This window comes from Peromyscus leucopus, chromosome 9 (genome assembly GCF_004664715.2).
Source record: "Peromyscus leucopus breed LL Stock chromosome 9, UCI_PerLeu_2.1, whole genome shotgun sequence".
Lineage (NCBI taxonomy): Eukaryota > Metazoa > Chordata > Mammalia > Rodentia > Cricetidae > Peromyscus > Peromyscus leucopus.
In genome coordinates, this window is record NC_051070.1 from 107,276,329 (window position 1) to 107,294,933 (window position 18,605).

The 18,605-nt window shown below is 44.3% G+C and overlaps 1 protein-coding gene across 1 annotated transcript in view; it reads right to left on the reverse strand.

Annotated features, from left to right (window-relative positions):
• Window positions 1-18,605, reverse strand: part of Ercc6 (ERCC excision repair 6, chromatin remodeling factor) — a 74,352-nt gene that overhangs the window by 11,874 nt on the left and 43,873 nt on the right. The window contains exons 9-14 of the mRNA XM_028878375.2: window positions 9,299-9,469; window positions 8,703-8,879; window positions 6,096-6,212; window positions 3,630-3,725; window positions 651-866; window positions 217-327 (exon numbers count right to left, since the gene is read on the reverse strand). Of these exons, the coding sequence (XP_028734208.1) occupies window positions 217-327; window positions 651-866; window positions 3,630-3,725; window positions 6,096-6,212; window positions 8,703-8,879; window positions 9,299-9,469 (888 nt within the window). The remainder of the gene's footprint in view (window positions 1-216; window positions 328-650; window positions 867-3,629; window positions 3,726-6,095; window positions 6,213-8,702; window positions 8,880-9,298; window positions 9,470-18,605) is intronic.

The window sequence follows — 18,605 nt, forward strand, 5'->3', positions numbered from 1 at the left end:
GAGTTTGAGGACAGCCTGGGCTACATAGTAAGCTCCACACCAGCCAGAGGTACATAGTTAGACCATATCTCAAAGAAAACTAACAAACAAAACAAAACACTCAAAAGGATAATGTCCCCCTTCCCTTTAGCCAGACAAAGATCTTTCAGGGGGCTGTGAGGGCGGACATGCACACTCCTTTCCATCCACACACAAGCACCCCACATTCCTTGTTACCTCGTTGTATCTTGTAATCAGTGGCTGTCTTGATGCTATGGTGGTGGTCCCATCCATTTTGAGATAGGAATACTTGTGGGCTCTCAGGAACACTTCCAGTATGTGCAGCATCTGTTGAGGGATGAAGGAGACAGTCTGCAAACCAAATATGCCCCAAGCGAGTGCTTCTCCTGTGTAAGTCCGCCTTCCCCGGTGGGTCTGTACTCAAAGTGCTTCTTACTCTCAGGAAGAGAAATACGCTGCCAAAGAATTTTTGCTAATTCCTTATGATGTAAGTAATTCCAGCCTGACTAGGATGCCAGACTCCTATGGCCAAACTCCCACACAGTCCTGAAGTGACCCGTGGGCTGTCACCTCGGCATCGTGGCAGATCTCCTATCTGTCAGGGACATCCGAAGACGCGACCTGTTGGCTGGATGCACTTGGGCACTCACCTGCCTTGACTGGGAGAAGAGCAGCACTCGCTGACCCTGCTTATGCCATATTTTTAGCAAAGACTCAACCACAATCATTTTCCCAGAACGTTTCCAGTAACCAAACTGATCTTCCTCTAGCTCGTCTTCTGGAAGACCACTGAGATTCTTGGGACCCCCAGAAAAGAGGTCAGGGTGGTTGCAGATCTTCCTCAGAGCTACAAGTCCAGAGAAAATCTGTGATTAAAACAACAAGGACACACGAGCTCAGATTAATTACCCTGTGTAAACAACAAGAAGGGAGGAAGACATGTTACATGGAGTCACTTTTACCAGCTTGTTGATTTCCTCTCTAATGTCAACACTCTGAGAAACAGTCTGGGTCTTAAATGTCCTGTACTGAAGGCTTGTCCCCAGTGTGGCGGTGTCCAGATATGGGGCTTTTTGGAAGTAACCGGCCCAGGAAGGCTCTGACCTGCTCAATAGACTGATCCATTGATGGGACTGGCTGAAGGAAGTGGCCTGGAGGTAGGCCTTGTCCCCAGCTCCTTTTCTGAGGGTCCGAATTCCCAGCCCCACAAGGGGAACAGCTTTACCTTCACATGCGCTTCCTACAATGACTTGCAGCTCCACCAAGGGCCAGAAACAACAGCCAGGTGACCATAGGCTAAAACCCTGACACCGTGAGCGCCCAAACCTTCCTTCAAGTTGACTTCTCAAGTATGTTGTCATAGTGACAGAAAACTGACTAACACAAGCTGGAATAAACCATCTTTCACTCCTGTTCTTATCCTGACTGGACAACTTCCCTGGAAGAAAACAATTTCAGTGGACTGAACATGTCCCCAGAGCTCATAGTCAATTGCTGATAATTCTATTTCTTCACTAGAAAAAAGAGTACTTAGTCCACAGCACTGCAAATCTGACATAAAAAAACTAAGTTACCTTAAAAACACAGAAATGTCATACCAATCTGTGCCTTATCAAATGTCTCCTAATCTTACATATCTAAGTACCCTAAGCCCTGTGGCTTAGTGTGTGAGCCAGAGGCTGAAGTTCCCTTTACTGCTACTGCATCAGAAAGCAAATACACATGACAAATACATGAACAGAAGAGATGTGCAGGGTTGGGTCCAGCAATAGCAAAGTACTAGAGGCTGAGGCTTGCTCGCCCCAGCCCCCAGGCCAGCCCCTGCCACAGGGTGCTTATGAAAGTGTAAGAATGATTCAGGCAGAGGTCACCCTGGCCTACAGAGTGAGTTCCAGGACAACCAGGGCTACACACAGAAACCCTGTCTTGGGAGTTGGGGAAGATTCAGGCTGTGACTGGTTTGAAAGTTTAAGTAAAAAGGAAGAATCATAAATTAAGCCAATTTTCAGAAAGTATAGCAGATTTAACTAAGCAACAGTTATACTAACAACATAAGATCTGAGCAAGTCAGGAACATGGTCAAAACTCTCTAAAGAGTCACAAAACAAAGAAAGAAAGAAGCTGCTGAGAAGTGATTAATAGGACAAAACATCTAAATCTCAAAGTACAGGCACCTGAGTGTAAGGGTAACAACAGCCACTGCAGAGCCTGGGGGCAGGTACATGGTGTGAGTTCGTCTCTGTCCACCTCAAAGCCTGGGAGCAGGACAGAGTGGACTTGTGAACACACTCACATGTACCTACAATGGGGCAGAGGGAGGATTATGGTTGCAAGGCTCAGCATGCATTTAAGGGCATGCAAGCATGCACCTGCTAGGGGAAAGGCACAATACCCAAATGCACTGGACTGCTAAGGCTTGTTTGGAAAGCACTCATGGAAACAGCATTGTCTGGATAAACAGAAAGAAGAACTTGTCTACTTGGCCTAGGAAAGTTACATGTCAAGTCAGTAAAACTATGTAAGGGTATAAGTGTATTTGCAGCTTTAATTTATTATACACCTACCACTCACTGAACAGATGCACACTCATGCTGAATGTTGACAATGCCACTACAGATGTGTGTGAAAATGTCCTCTTCAGTATGCCCTATACTCCAACGGTATGGGTTTCCCCTACACTCTGCATGGGATTCCTAGTTCTGCAGGGCCCATTCCCAGGGCTCTTCCCAACTAGACCACAGTGCTGGATTCAAGTACACCAGACCTACAATCCAGTGGAGATGAGCAGCGTGTTCTTGGTGTAATGAGCTCTCTCACTCCAGGAAGAGCTGCAGATTCAGTTAAAGTTCTCCCAAGTGTCTTCACAAAGGGCACAGGAAACCCCTGACCCAGTGGCAGCATGTTCCAGCTAAGCACAATTCAGGCACCTGCCTTCCAGTACTCATGACTCAACCGGTCCATGATGTTCCTGCCATTGTGCAGTCCCAGCATCACATTCTCATGTCAAGTGCTTGGGGACACACCACCGTGACAAGGAATTCTAGAAAGCCAAACTCCAGATCTGCATGATTTACATAAGGGGATTTCTGAGTAGACACTGTCAAATTCTGGACAGTACTAGGAAGTACTTTAACAGTCCTGAAGAGGAGAATGAATAAATACATTCCTTCCATACACTGGGGGCAGTCGGGTTAGAACCTGAGAAATCTGGTTTCTAAGATGGCAGTGCTCTGCATGAGACTCACTGAGAAGCTGATACAATCTTCAAATCTTCATGACCACACCCTGGGAACGTAATTTTGGTCATAATTTCTGGGAAAACCCAGCACGGTGCTGGGCACCAGCCCCTGCCAGGTTAAGATCCTTAGGTAGCAGGACTCATGGTCACATCCCCCCCTGGGGTCCAGCTTCCTAGCTCAGGGCTCCACCCTCATACCAGTGACCCTGCTCCTCACACCACACCTGTCTCCAGCTGTGGCTATGACCCCGTAGCCACTCCGCAGATGGCAGGGCAGTGAACCAAGGCGGCATGACACAAGAAGCCTGGCACATTCTAAACAGCAGCTTCTCTTCCTGCCCAACCCTCCTTGGTAACAACTTAGATCTCTGGTGTCTGCTCTTTGGCTGACCTGATTCTCTCCATTGAGAATCCTGTAAACTTCCTTGGAATCAATGAAATTCTGGTAGACTTTATGCTGCTCATCAGTTAGACGGCAGAATAAGACCTGTAAGGGAAAAAGAAAGAAACAATAATTAGATTATCAATAAGATTCCCTAGAAAAATAGTACAATGTATACAATTTTAACTACAATGATACATCTCTCAGCTAAAGAGACTTCTCCCTTTTCCATATCATCCATCTAGGTCCAGCCCATCACTCAGCAGCCCCTCCAGACTGGCTTCCTGCTCACAGGCAGTCTCAGGACCCAGGTGGCAGCCATGTTTCATTTCAGCTCAATGTGACGAGAGACTCTCCCCCGGGCCAGTCATCTGCACACTGCTTGGCCAACTTTGCAGGAATCTTGACCTCACCTGGAAGCAAGTTTACCGGGCCCTAACAGCAGCCCCTACCCTGCAGCGCCCACTGAGGTTAATTATTCCACGACATCACATTGCCCACTTCCTGCCTTTCAGTTCCTTCTCTCTAAGTCCAGCACCTCCACCTCAAGGCTTGACTTTCTTTGCAGCCCATCCTGCTCCCATGGGATGTTCTTTACTATCCTTGTGCTACCCCCGTGCACCATCATCCCCATCTGCCCCACAAGCTTCCAGAGCCAATCACCCGCCCACCTTGACTGCTTTATAGCCAGTGCCCAGCAGCAGTCCCAATCCCACAGCAGCCTACCACTGTCTGCCCCAAGAGGCACCTCTCCACACACTGTCCAACACCATCTAAAAGTCCAAATAGCTGTGCCAATGCCCTGGGGCTTCCTAAGCCACTCATCTACCAGCCGTCTTTGTCTCAACAGCTACACACAAACAACCAGACAAATAAAAAACAACAGAACCAAACTCGAAGCCACGATCCATATCCGTAGGGGTTTGGTTCCCATCCCTAAAATGTCTCTACTTTTGCAACTACCTCATCAAAGTGAACAAGACAGTCCAATGCAGGGCCAATCCTTCAACCTTAGCACTGGATCTGAACACCTGCCTGTCACATCTACCTGTCTTCCTCAGGATAGTCCCCTACCCACAGGCTTTCTACAGGCAAAGGGGGACATCCTGAAGAACATGGGACAGCCTACCTGCCAGCTGCTGCCCACGCCAGCATCTGGTGCAAGTCACTGATGCCACTGAAAATGCCCCCAAACATCAGAACTGACTTCAGAGCTGCTAAGTACACCAGGCTCTTGCCAGGTCAGCTACTGTCCTCCACTCCACAGCTCCAGCCCTGCCTCCTAGCTCACTGCAGCCTGTCGGCCTGGGCTTCTGTCTTCCTAGGCAGTTACTTTTTTTGGCGCTCTCTTCTGATGCTGCTGAAGAAAGCAGCTGCTTCTCTGCTTGGTCTCCACATGCTCTGGGCAAACCAGTCTCTGCCCAAAACTGTAATACCTTCCCAGCTCACTGTTAGCTACGACCAGCCTAGAACCTTCTCCCATCTTTCAACTTCTGATGTCAGTGGACCTTGTCTAAGTACTTCAGCATATCCTAAATTCAACTCATCAGCTGGTTGTCCTCTGGAAGCCTCTATCACAGCAGACCTTCTCGCTGTCTAAGGACTTTGGGAGGACACACAGACAAAATAGGCTGATATATGGGGGAAGAAACAAGCAGGGATGAAGGTAGCCTTGGTGACAGATGTCTGGGATCCTTCAACCTAAAAATCTACAATGCCCTGAGCAGAAGGTGCAATCATCTTTTAAGATAACACCATGACAGATTCAGTGTCATCCTTGTAACACCAACTCAGATGCCATCAACCTCTTCCATAGTATATTCTCAGGAATCTATTCATAAAGAGTAAACCGGTCCTTCTTATGACCAGCAGAACCCAAAATCTGGCCTCTAAGTGGCCCTGTGACTACCTCCTGAGCTACACTCTTTCTTGTTTCTACCTTCAGCCACCATGGCACCCCTGCTGGCCCACAAGTATCAATACACTGCCCCTACCCATCCCCGGCAATGTTCTTTCTCCAAATCCCAACTCATTCTTCGACCTTCCTTAGGGCTCAGAAGGATTAGCGGGTCAAAGGTCTCCTCTGACCATCCATTGAAGAAAGCCCCCTCCTTCAACATGTCTCATCCCCGACTTAGTGAAAACACTCACATAACCCCCACCTTACTTATGTGTGACCCTACGAGGTTTATGGAAACAAGACTGCTCTTCTCATTGCTGTGTCCCAGGAATGCATCAGGGGCTTAAGAAGCATGGAAATATTTTCAAGTAGTTGTAGGGTTAGGCCCACATGTTAACAGAGGGAAACCAAAGCCCGTGAACTAGAGCAACGTACAGCCAGGAAGATACCAAAGATGGGTACAGTGACTAGCAGACCAGGCTGTCCACAGCCCAAGACCAGAGCTATAGACCTGGTCAGTTACGCAGACACACGCACGCTTGAGTAATGCTTGGTCACCTCCCAGATCCACAGACCTGTTCATTTTTATCTGGCAAAGAAAGGCTCATCTTGACATCTGATTTCATTCTCCGCAGTAGGTAGGGGTTAATGGTGTCTCTTAAGACACATGCACACTTATAGGCAGTTTTAACCTTTAACAGAAGAAAGAAAGATATTAGCTTAGGGAATACATGTGTTTTTCCCAAATGATTCCATATCTTAAAAGTTAAAGAATGATCAACAGGTATATAAATTCAACTTGGAAAAAGTCAAGTTAGTTCTACATGCTCCAGGGGTGACATCTCTCAAATTAACATCAGAAAAAAAAATTACCTCATTAGCCAAAATAACACAAGAGAAAACCTGTTTAACCATGCTTTAGCTTCTCTTCCATACTCGTTTAATTATTACTGTACTATTTAGTTAGGTCTGAAAGTAGAGATTTATTTGGTTACTGACCATCCTCTAGGGGAAAAACTAGTTTCAAACAAATCCTTATTTATAATCTTGCATTCTCCAAAAGCTACAAAGGAACTGACCTCTCACAAGGGCAGAGATCAAAAGCTAAGTGTGGGGGGAGCTGGAGCAGTGGGAGCCACCAGCTAATAAGGGGCGATTAGGCTTCAGGGATCCTAGAAATGAAAGGTCACTCTGGCCTAAAATGGAGCATATGGCCCCTAATGGACACGGCCACATGAGAGGGTATTAACTGTACACAGAAAACAAAGACCCGCAGCCCAGGAAGCCACACCCTCTCTAAGTCACTTACAGGCGAGCAAAGGCTTCAATTAATTATTGATACTTTAAAAAATTCAAAACAGGTTTAACAATTTAGTAAATTATCATTCCATAGAAGAAGAAAAATCTAAAATTTAAAGGTAAGAAATTTATCTTTAAGAGAAGTCTGAGCATAGTAAACACAGAAAAGTTCAAGTTAAACACATTAACATGTTAGAATATTTGGAAAGACCCTAAGCACTCCTCACTCACATCTGCAGCATGTGTGTGCACCTGTCTTTGTGCAGGTGTCATGTGAACAGGCATGAATAATTATAAAACACAGGCGGTACCTAGGATACCAACAGTCTAAACTGATAACTTCTGCTCTCAGGGCTGGACGTGACATCTCCTACAGTTACAGCCTCACTGCCTTGTTCTAGATGTCCCTTACCACATTCTCCTTGTGGTATGCCACTAGTCTCCAGTCACCTCCCATCACATTAGCCCTAGCCTGACACATAGTTACCTGTGGGCAGACTATCTTCACAGGATGCAATAGCATATAGAAAATATGGCCTTAAGCAAGGAGAGCAAATAAAAGCAATGCCCCTTTCACATTCAGACCTTGCCATTCAGAACTAAGAATAATATGCTCAGCAATTTCCTCTTACCCAGTTTTGCTTTCTGTGAAGCCAACTGCTACTCAAAAATATTACATGGAAAATTACAGAAGGAAAATAGTTCATGTTTTAAATTCTGTGTTCTTTATGTAGTTTAATAAAATCTTGTATAGCTCTGCTCTGTCTCATCCAAGACACAAATCATTCCTCCGCCCAGTGTATCCCACTGTGTATGACACCCACCCATTAGTCATCAGCATTGAGTTCAGTTATCAGACTGCCTGTCCTGTACCACAGGGCTCGAAGAAAGGTACTGGAAGTCTTCATAGTTCCAGGCACTTGCCAGATGTCTTTGAATGTATCTCCTATACAAGAGGAGGTATTATTGCACACAAAATTCTGCTCTTGTTCTCAGGATATCTCTCCACAAAAGACTTGTTAATTCCCAATAAGAAATATTAAATCCGGAGTTGAGAAATCTGGCCTAAACAACTTTACCAAGCAGTCCTCAGTAATAGGACAAAGCAAGAGACTCTACATACTGAGAAATGTGTAGCTTGAACACAATGTGGAAGCCATGTGAGACAAACCCAAGGGGAGGGCATAGTTCACAAGTAACAGGCCTATAGCCTTCAAAACTATCAAGGTCACGACAGGCAAAGAGGCTTAGAACTGTTCCTCAGTAAGAGCAGATAAAGGGGCTGAGAGCCTGGACAGCGCTGGCATAATGTGAAGAACAAGCTAGAAACAGAACACTGTCCTGCCTCTGGAGGGAATTCAGGGGAATGAATCTATGTCTGTCTAGTGGCTATTCTATTCTCTGACCCCAGATAAATTTATTAGGGTGCATGATATATTGGGGAACACAATATCACCACAGGAGTGGCTCCTTGTGTCTTTCCCAGCTTCCAGTCTATCCCTTTTCACTGTAAAAGGGACACTGCCCTGGTTGGCACTACAGTGCACACTGCCCAGAACTGCTCAATCTTTTTCACGATTTCTCACTGCTCTTGTGATCACTTCCAAACTATTTTTAAACTTCTCATCTGAGAGCCACTTCCCAGGAAGAGCCAATAGTGAAACCATTTCATTCCTATTGTGAAAAGAGAAATTTTAGCCTACTGCTTTCATTTAGTAAATGGTGTACTTGATATTTTTAAAACCTTGTCTGCAAAAATACAATCTAATGAATAAAGACAATTTTTGATTTTTATTAGACACCAATTTATAAGCCTGGCCAGACTTTGCTACAAAGTATAATGTTTGGGGAAATGCCAAAGGTGTCACTGTCTACCATATTACCTGTACTGGGGAAGCATTGGAATAGCCCCCCATAGTGATGGGGACAGAGAACTGCTCCATAAACACAGGCAATGTGCCTAGCTTTCCCGGGAAGATGAAGTCGAAGAGTGACCACAACTCTCGGAGGTTGTTCTGCATTGGTGAACCAGACAAGATGATCCGATGAGGCGTGCGGAACTAGTTGGGCAAATGAGATATCCTTTTATGAAACTAACTGTTAACACACGAATACCATCCAACCCAAAGCACTCCCAAGGAATAGTTACTTAGCACATTTAGTATTCACTTTTGTTTGTCCATTATTTTGGACCTCCCAAACTGTGGATATTTTGTCCACTTTTCTAACTGCATATGGGTGAAAACACTGGAAGAATTCTGTCTTACTGTTCAAGATGAACACCACCTTAGTGTTGGGTGTGGCTACATTCTAACAATTGAGCCTTATAAAAGAGCTAAACTGAAAATCACAAAGGACAGGCATAAAGAATTTTCTACATTAAGACAGAATTCAGAAAGTGTGTTCATAAAGCAAACAGCCTATTCTAAAATTAAATACCACTGCCATCTAAAATCCCCCTCACTGTAAGCAACCATACCTGTTTGCAAGCAAGGGTGACTGCAGCATTTGGATTTCGAATTTTGTGTCCCTCATCTAAGATCACATAGTGCCAGTCATGTCTGCTAATGTCGTCTTGCATCAGTCGGATGTAGGAATAAGAGGTTATCAAAACTCCATGACAATGAACAATATCTCGGATCAGCTTCTCCTACAACAACAACATCAGAAGGGCCGATTTAAGTAAGAAGCAAGAAAAGAAAAAGAAAAAAGGAAAAACAAACATGACCTAAAATGACAATCTAAAGGTGAGATTTGGATTTGCATGAGACCACCTAAACCACACTATAAGAATATACAACCACACATACCGTCTACTAACACACACCAGTGCTTTGCATTTGGTTAACCTGCAAAGTAGTAAACATACTGAAGTGGAGCCCTCAAAGAAGGTAGCTTATAATAATGTAATCATTTACTCAGTTGTTACTTTTCTATGTCATTCTTTATGTCTGTCCCTGTTACATGTTAAAAAACAAAGTTGATGAAGAAAGATTATTTTATAAGAAAAGCAAGAAAATGAAGGAAACTATCGAAGACAAAAGACATACTGAATGGTATGAGGTGAGGCAGAAAAGATGTAAAGGCAATAATTTAAAAGAATAATAGAAAAAAAACCCCACATAACTAGGAGACCTGAATCTGTGGAGAAAAACATTCCAAATGTCAAGCAAAAACATGAAGAGGCCTTATTCCAGACACACCTACCTAGATGACGGAATCCTAAAAGGAAAGAATAATAGAGAGAAAGTCTAGGCATGAGAACATAAGGAAAGGGTTTCCTTCCGAGGAAATAGTCCACATCAAGTATTGTTTCTGAGACCTACAAATGTCAGAAAACAGAGAAATACATCACTCTTAGCAGGGAAAAGGTCGCCAGGCAGTAGTGGCACACACCTTTAATCCTAGCACTCAGGAGGGAGAACCAGGCGAATCTCTGTGAGTTCGAGGCCAGTCTGGTCTACAGAGTGAGATCCAGGGCAGGCACCAAAACTACACAGAGAAACCCTGCTCAAAAAAACCAAAAAGAAATCCATTTAAGCAGGGAAAGGTCAAAACCTGGAGACCTGCTTGATCTGGGCTTGAATCAAGCCACTCGGAAGCTAAGCACACTGCTAAGTGCAGGTGGGGTATCTCACAGAAACCTGCTGGGGCAGAGGGGCCAGGGTGGTGCTCCCTCCAGAAAGCATGCTCACACCGCTCCTGGAGCAGGACAGAGTGAACACCACGAACTCTCCTCTCTACACATGGAAACTCTGGCGTGGATCTGGTCCTGCAGATCTGTTTGCACTGCTGCTCACCAAATCACAAAAGAAAACTTAAGGGTAAAAATTCTGTACTACATGCATGTCATTTCCTTAAAAATCCCATTAATACATGAAGTGTAATACAGAATAGTTTTAAATAATGAAAAGGGGTATATTTTAAGTATTACTGTAATTCCTGTTTAATTTATAAAACCTGGAGGGAAATCAGGGGAATGAATATAAAAGTACACCCAAACCCAAACCTCCACCCTTTCTGCGAGCGCGCGCGTGTGTGTGTGTGTGTGCGTGTGTGTGTGTGTGTGTGTGTGCGCGCGCGCGCGCACGCGCGCTCACACAACATGGAGGCCAGAAGACAATTTCCAGTGTTGTTCTTCAGGCACTGTCCACCTTTTCTTTTTTTTTTTTAATTAAGAAATTTTTTATTCTTTTTACATACCAATCACAAGTCCCCCTCTTCCCTCCTCCCTCTCCTCCAGCCTCCCCCAACCTACCCCCCATTCCCTCCTACAAGAAGGCAAGGTCTCCAATGGGAAGTCAGAGAGCCTGGTACATTCAGCAGAAGCAGGTCCAAGCCCCTCCCCCTGCCTCAAGGATGTGCAAGATGTCCCACCATAGGTAGTGGGCTCCAAAAAGCCAGCTCATGTACCAGGCATGGATCCTGATCCTACTGCCAGGGGTCTCCTTAAGCAGATCAAGCTACACAACTGTCTAGCTTATGCAGAGGGCCTAGTCCAGTCCTGTGAAGGCTCCACAGCTGTTGGTCCAAATTTCATGAATTCCCACTAGTTTGGTTTGATTGTCTCTGTAGGCTTCCCCATCATGATTTTGATGCCCTTGCTCACAGAATCCCTCTTCTCTATCTTCGACTGGACTCCTGGAGCTTGGCCTGGTGCTTGGCTGTGGATCTCTGTATCTGCTTCCATCAGTTACTAGAAAAAGGCTCTATGATGACAGTTAGGGTATTCACCAATCTGATTACTGGGGTAAGCCAGTTCAGGTACCCTCTCCTCTATTACTAGTAGTCTAAGTTGGGGTCATCCTTTAGATTCCTGGGAACTTCCCTAGCACCCAGTTTCTCTCTATCCCCATGATGTCTCCCTCTATCAAGGTATCTCTTTCATTGCTTTCCTACTCAGTCCCTGTTCCAGCTCGACCATCCTGTTCTCTTATGTTCTTATCCCCTATCCTGTACCCTCCATTGCCCACCCCTCATCCCCAGTTTACTCATGGAGATCTCATCTCTTTCCCCTTCCCAGGGCAATCCATGTGTCCCTCTTTGGGTCCTCCTTGTCAGATAGCTTCTCTGGAACTGTGTCCACCTTTTCTTTAAAGATAAGGTCTTGGGCTAGTGAGGCAGCTCAGGGAGTAAAGACACTTGCCAACAATCCTGGTGACTTGAGTGTGACCCCACACCCCAGGCACGGTGTAAGGAGAATAAAGACACTTGCCAACAAGCCTGGTGACTTGAGTGTGACCCCACACCCCAGGCACGGTGGAAGGAGAGCTAAGTCTGAGGAGTTATTCTCTGACCTCCATGTGCCTCTAATGCATGCGCACACATGAGGAAGGATGACAAAAAACACAGCCTGGAGCTTAAAGGACACCTAAACCAGATGACACGGGACACCAACCTGGGACTTAGTAAAGATACACCAAGGAAATGTAAATAAAAGAGGACAAAAGTTGCAATAAAATATCTGATACCATTTATTTTATCTCTTAAAAGGGAAGGACTGTTAAAAAAGACAAGCCTTTACCTATGTAGAACACTGTAACAAACATGGACAGAGCCCCCAGAGCATCCAGGACAGCTCCTGGAATCCCTGGTTTGGAACCTTTCACAGACAAGCACTGAGCCAAGCAAACGGAAGTTTCCCACGGAGGACCCGAGAGCTGAGCATGTTGTCAGGCTCCTTGTCGGAGCTAACACTGCATCTACTGCAGCTCAGACACATAGAACACCCTGTCCTTCATATGCATGCTCCGGAAAACACCAACTCGGATGCACTGGCAACTCAATGGGCAAGGGAGGGAAAATGACAGCCAAGAGGAAAGGCCAGTGACTCGCAGAGAAAGTACCGGGGACAGACAGAGCAAGCTGGGTGTGACAGCATACACCTATAGCCCAACACTCAGAATGCAGAGGGTTTACATAGGAAGTCGCAGGCCAGCCAGGGCTTCAGAATCAGATCCTGTCTCAAAGAAAGCCAAAATAACAATGAACAGAACAAACAAGTAACTCTGAAAAGACAAACCAAAGAATGGATTCAGTTTGTAGCTTGAAAAATGTCACTTGTGGAAAGAATGCAACACCACTAACATAGCATACCAGAAAACCTCAAAATCAGTCACAAAAAAATGAATTATTCAAAGACAATGGGCACAAGAAAAATCAGACTAACTGGGGGAGCCGAAGGAATGGAAAAGAGAGTCACGTTCTCCTATTGCAAATTACCTCACACAGGGTGTCCTAAGTGCCACAGGTTCTTCAAACTGGTCCAGCTGATGTTATAAGCAGCAGAGCCCAGCTCTCCAAACTGACAGAACTGCAGATATACCCAGTTATAGCTATTACTTTACAGATAAAGATAAGCCCAGCAAGATGCCAACTTCATAGGATTTCTCACAGGAATACATCAATAGCTGAATATGAGAAAGTCTAATAACACTCACACCTTGTTTATAATTCAAAAATCTTCCAAAAGAGCTAATTTTATTAATCTCATCTTAAGGAACTGGGAGTTTAAAATTTCTTAGGCCAGGCATGATGGCATACATCTGTAATCTCAACTCTTAGGAGACTGAGGCATGATGCTCACAAGTTCAAGTCCAGCCTGCACTGTATAGCAAAACCCTCGCTCAAACAAAGGGAAGAGGATTGCTCAGTGGGTAAAGGAGTTGTCCTCAAGTTGTCCTCACCTCCACACACAGCACCAAGGCACAGGCACAAGCTCACTCTCTCTCACACACATCAAATGAAAAAAATTTATGTGGGGTGGGCAAGTAGCTCAGCTGGTGGGTGCTTGCCTAACATACACAAAGCCCTGGGTTCAAGTTCCAGAACTGAATAAACTGAACTTGGTTGGTGCACACCAGTAATCTCAGCACAGGGGATGGAGGCTGGAGAGTCAGAAGTTCAAGACCATCCTTGGTTACACAGTGAGACCTGGTTTCAACCAAGGTATATAGACAATGTGTGTGTGTGTGTGTGTGTGTGTGTGTGTGTGTGTGTGTGTGTGTTAAAGTGTAAAAGAGTAGAAAAAGCACTGGAGTGGGAAATTATCTGCTCATGTGCCATAACACACAAGGCATTCAAGGAGATAATAAAATTGCTTTCTAAAAATAAAATAAAATTTTTAAAAAAATTGCTTTCTAGACTATAAGCCAAAGGCTCAAGAGTGTGACCCATATTATTACTGTGACTACTGTTTTGCCACATTGGAAAGTTCAATGTCTAATGCACAATACTACACCACTTTATTGAACTAGTTCCCTAGTTTGATATTCTGATGAATAAGTCAATTATTGTGGTGGACAGCCTTGAAAACATGGGCAGAGAACTAAGACTCACCCTGATCCCACCTCCTTGGCAAGAGTACCACTCCTTCAGCTGCTAGTGCTCAGTGCAGAAGAAGAACCATGGAAGGAGCAGACGCCACTTCCCAGCCTCACCCTGAACCCCGTAACTCTGAGACCTGAGAGCTAATTCCCTCAGTTCCTCCACATCCACATTTCCTACCGAGACTCCAGGCAGGCAACACCCCAGGTCTACCCCTGCATCCCTCTAGGAGAACAGGAAGAGCCTGGAGTGACAGCAGTGGATACTCCAGGACTGACTGCTGTCCAGGTGTCGGCCATATAACACAGAGACAGGAAAGAAAACAATTACAGTTGCCTGGGGCTTGAAATAGGAGTGGGAGCTAAAGCACCACTCCCATTTATGAAACAGTCACTGACTCTGTTTGACTAAACCCCGCAAAGGCGGGTTCATAGGCTCACCACAGTCACCCAAAAACTGCCCGACCCCAAAACGAGTTCTTGGAATCACTTGATGCAGCTAGAAGCTTTATCATAGTTAAGCTAACGAGACATTGAGCCTGCTAAATGTATGCCACTGGAGCAATGCGTAGCTTCTTGTGATTGTTTAAGAACTTATGTGGGGGACTCTACATGTTACCTATGGAACCGCAGAATTCCTATTTCTATTGTGTTCACAAAGATGTATAATGATTATAAAGAATTAAGAAGATGCTTTACAGAAAGAACAAGGTGTACAAAATGTCCACAATGAAAACACACTCTCCACTGGGTAACAATCCATTTATGACTACTGATGTTCACCTGATTCAATCTCAGAATTCTACAACCGCCTGGACTGGAGTTTCAATAATGGTGAATTGTTGAATATTATGGACGTCTCCATCCAAACACTTAAGACAAATCATCTCGGGCGGTTTCAAATTAAAAGCTTGTAAAATATGTAACCTCTCCTAGTTTTTGCAATTAATAGGGTACATCTGCAATTAGCCTGACTTACTGAATGTAGTGCTGTTGTCATTAAAAGATGTCTGAGGAAGTGCTGCCGTTATTATGGAGGCTCAGGAGACCAATCCCTCCTAGAGGGCAAACAGTGGACTGGTAGAAACAACAGCCATAAATCACACTGTCAGGCAGCGGGGAGAACAGTGCAGCACAGGCACATGAAGGCCATTCACAGTAAACACGGGGCGGCAGCTTCCCAGGCAGGATTTACTGCACCTGTAATTAATTAAAATTTCCTTCAAGCTAAATCTTTAATAAACAAGGATTTGTGCTGACAATGAAGAAAAAGGGCTCCGGCAACGTAATTTTACAGTATAGCTCACAGACCCAACCGAGCATCTGTGGCTTTTCGTATCGGGTGCTATAGCAGCTCTGAAGTTCATAGGAAACACCACGCTTTGCTCTATAATCGTGTACTTGGAAGGGGTCTGAAATGTTCAGGATGCTTGAAGGGGCACACGGCTACTCTTTCCATTCTCATGTGTCCCTTTGATTTCTCTCTCTCTCTTTGCACAGTTAGTGGTCTCATTATATGAATGTGTGCGTGTGTGTGTGTGTGTGTGTGTGTCTGTCTGTCTGTCTGTCTGTCTGTCTATACAGTTGAATGTGTTGCCACAGCATGCATGCAGCAGTAAGGGGATACCTCTCTGGAGTCGGTTTTCTCCTGCCACCTTGTAAGGTCCAGGGATGGACCCCGATCACTAACCCTGTATGGACACATTCTACCCACTAAACTATCTCATCAGCCTCCCTTCCCACTTTTTAAATCTAGGGTCTGGCTCGTGGTCCAGATTGCAGGTCTTTTTAAAGAATGCCAGTCAGTTTCATCCGATGGCCAAATACAGCTGCAGTTTGCTTTTGAACCATCCCTAACCTTGTATTTTCCAAAAAGAATGGTAACATTCTAATTCATTCTTTCCATGTAGGTCATAAGAAAAAAGATCCGGACATTGGCCGTGAACATTTTTGATAAGAAAGCTCTGAACTTTCCTATCTAGAATGTATACTGAATGGTCTGCAGGGCTATCTTTCGCAACCACTAAGATCAAAGCCTGAGATATGCTATGTTACTATCAAGAAAATAACCGAGTAACTGTTATCAGGGAACACACAATGTTCTTCATGCACGTACATCAACCCAATACACCTTCATAAAATCATCACCAGGCTCAGAGAAGCCAAGTAAACAATCAATTTCAATTCCATGACAGCAGGTGTGTAGCTCAAACCCTGCTGTGGTAAACAAATCTTATCCTCATGAAACTTTAGGAGATGGGTGTTTGGTTTTTGTTTTTCCATTCCTAGGACTCTGGTGGCATGAGTCGATCAAAATGAGACAAAACTCTGGATTATCTAAAAAGTCCACAAAATCACTAGTCCTACCTGTCAGGAGAAGGTGGGAGACAGTGACAGTTATTCCGGAATACAGGCAATCTCTCATTACACATCTTCCAACAAACTGAAAGGAAGCTCCTTAATCGTTAAATAAGCTTTTCAGCACAGCGCTAATGACGCCACCACCCACTGTGCGTTGTGGGGATAAGTACCACAAACTGCCTTCTTTCATTATCTTTCATGGATGTTCTTTCCCCAAGAAAAGAGTTAGCTTTTCAAGGTTAATTAAAAACATCATAGCCGCTTTTTTCCTGAGACCTAACAATATGAAACACCTGGAATACAACATTTATAGTTGTTCCACAAATAAATATTTACCAACTCATCTACAATTGTTTTCTATCAGAAAAAAAAAAAAGAGAGAGAACCATAAACTGTAATGAAAAACAATGAAAAAAAAAAAGAAGAAGAAGAGTAACAGCCATGTGCATGCCCATGAATGTGGGTAAAACTCCCTTAGCCGGGAAAACCTCAGCATGAAGGAGGGAAAGCAGGAAGGTCACAGGTTCAAGCCAGCCAAGGCTACAAAACAAGACTCTATCTCAAAAAACACACACCACCACAAATGAAACTAGCAAAGCAGCTGCAACTAGTGTGAGCCAAGGTGAACATCATCCCTAATGATGTTCTGCCACCAGACAGGTAAGGGACCCAAGTTTCTCCAACAGGCTCACTGTCAATTATGTTTCCACTAGTTAGTCAATACATGTGGTGTACATGAAGACTGCTCTTTATACGAGTTTGCAACATATGACATTAAGAGATGTCAAACAACAGGAAAATTAAAGCAGAATGAGAAATGTTTCACATGGGTGAAACCAGTTAGCAGCTGAGGGTTGGACTAGAAAAACAACTTAACCATTTCTGTTTTCATACTGCTAAAAATCATTTCTTTTCAATCACAGCACTCGCTCTATTTTCCCAATTCTCTCAACTCAATTTGTTCCCTACTTATCTTCTAAAATCTTGGGCAAAGACAGTTGACTGCAGTAAGCGAGATTCCAACTCAGCTCATCTGAGAGACTCCACCATAGATATTTCTGATCCACTTCTATCAAAAACTCTGCTTAGCCAAAATCCTGAGTGCATGGATTTGCAGGAAAAAAGAAGAACACAGAGCAAAATTACAGAGGCCCAGGAGTTCTGTGGCTGCAGTGTCTCTCAGGGAGGAGAAACCTCCAGGCCCATGGTTTGTGGTGCTGGGGAGCTCATTCAGGAGCTGAGCCCAGAGGAGAATAGGCGGGGCAAGAAAGTGTCCTTGCTCTTGGAGCTGAAGGCAAGCAATGGCGGGTATATTCATAGTCGCTTGTGATTAGCCTCAGGTTTTTAATCTTTGATATTTGTCCACGAGTTTTGTTTTTTAATAAATGGTAAAAGAAATCCCTTCAATGTCACTACACTGTGATCCAGGAGGACCACATAAGAAAATTAAACTATCTGTATCTAGGAAAGTCTCAAAGTAGTAGGCTTTCTTTTCTGCATCAGAAACATGTTTAAAAAGCATATTTACAGATGCATTTTATCAATCAAAGGTAAATATTTCTTACTCAGGATGCACTGGGACCAGGGGTATGTCAGATTTTGGAATGTCTGCAAATATGTGCTAAGGTACCTTGGAGACAGAGCCCAGCCTAAACACAAAATTCATTACATCCCATACAGATCTTCTACAGGTTACCTGCCGGCAGCTTTTAATACAAAGATTTTGGTGTACCTGTATTTTCACGGTGTCACATGAGTCAGGTATGGACTCTTCCAGTTGTAGTGTCATTGCTCAGAGTTTCAGATTTTGGAGCATTTCAGATTTCTGATTAGGGATGCTCAATCTGTGTGTTACTGTTCTCAGACAGTTTGACAAAAGTCCCTCCAGTCAACTGTCATGTAAACAACTGATTGGTGATCCTGTGCACACAATCAGCCTTGTGGTCCTTGTCTGTGCCCAGCTATGTTTTGTTGGATCAAAACATCACACCACTACTTAGACTAATAAACAAGAAAGCCTTTGTTCATATCTATTTGATGATATGGAACTTCAAGTCAATAATTAAATAAACTAAGATGAAACAAACATATGTGGATGCA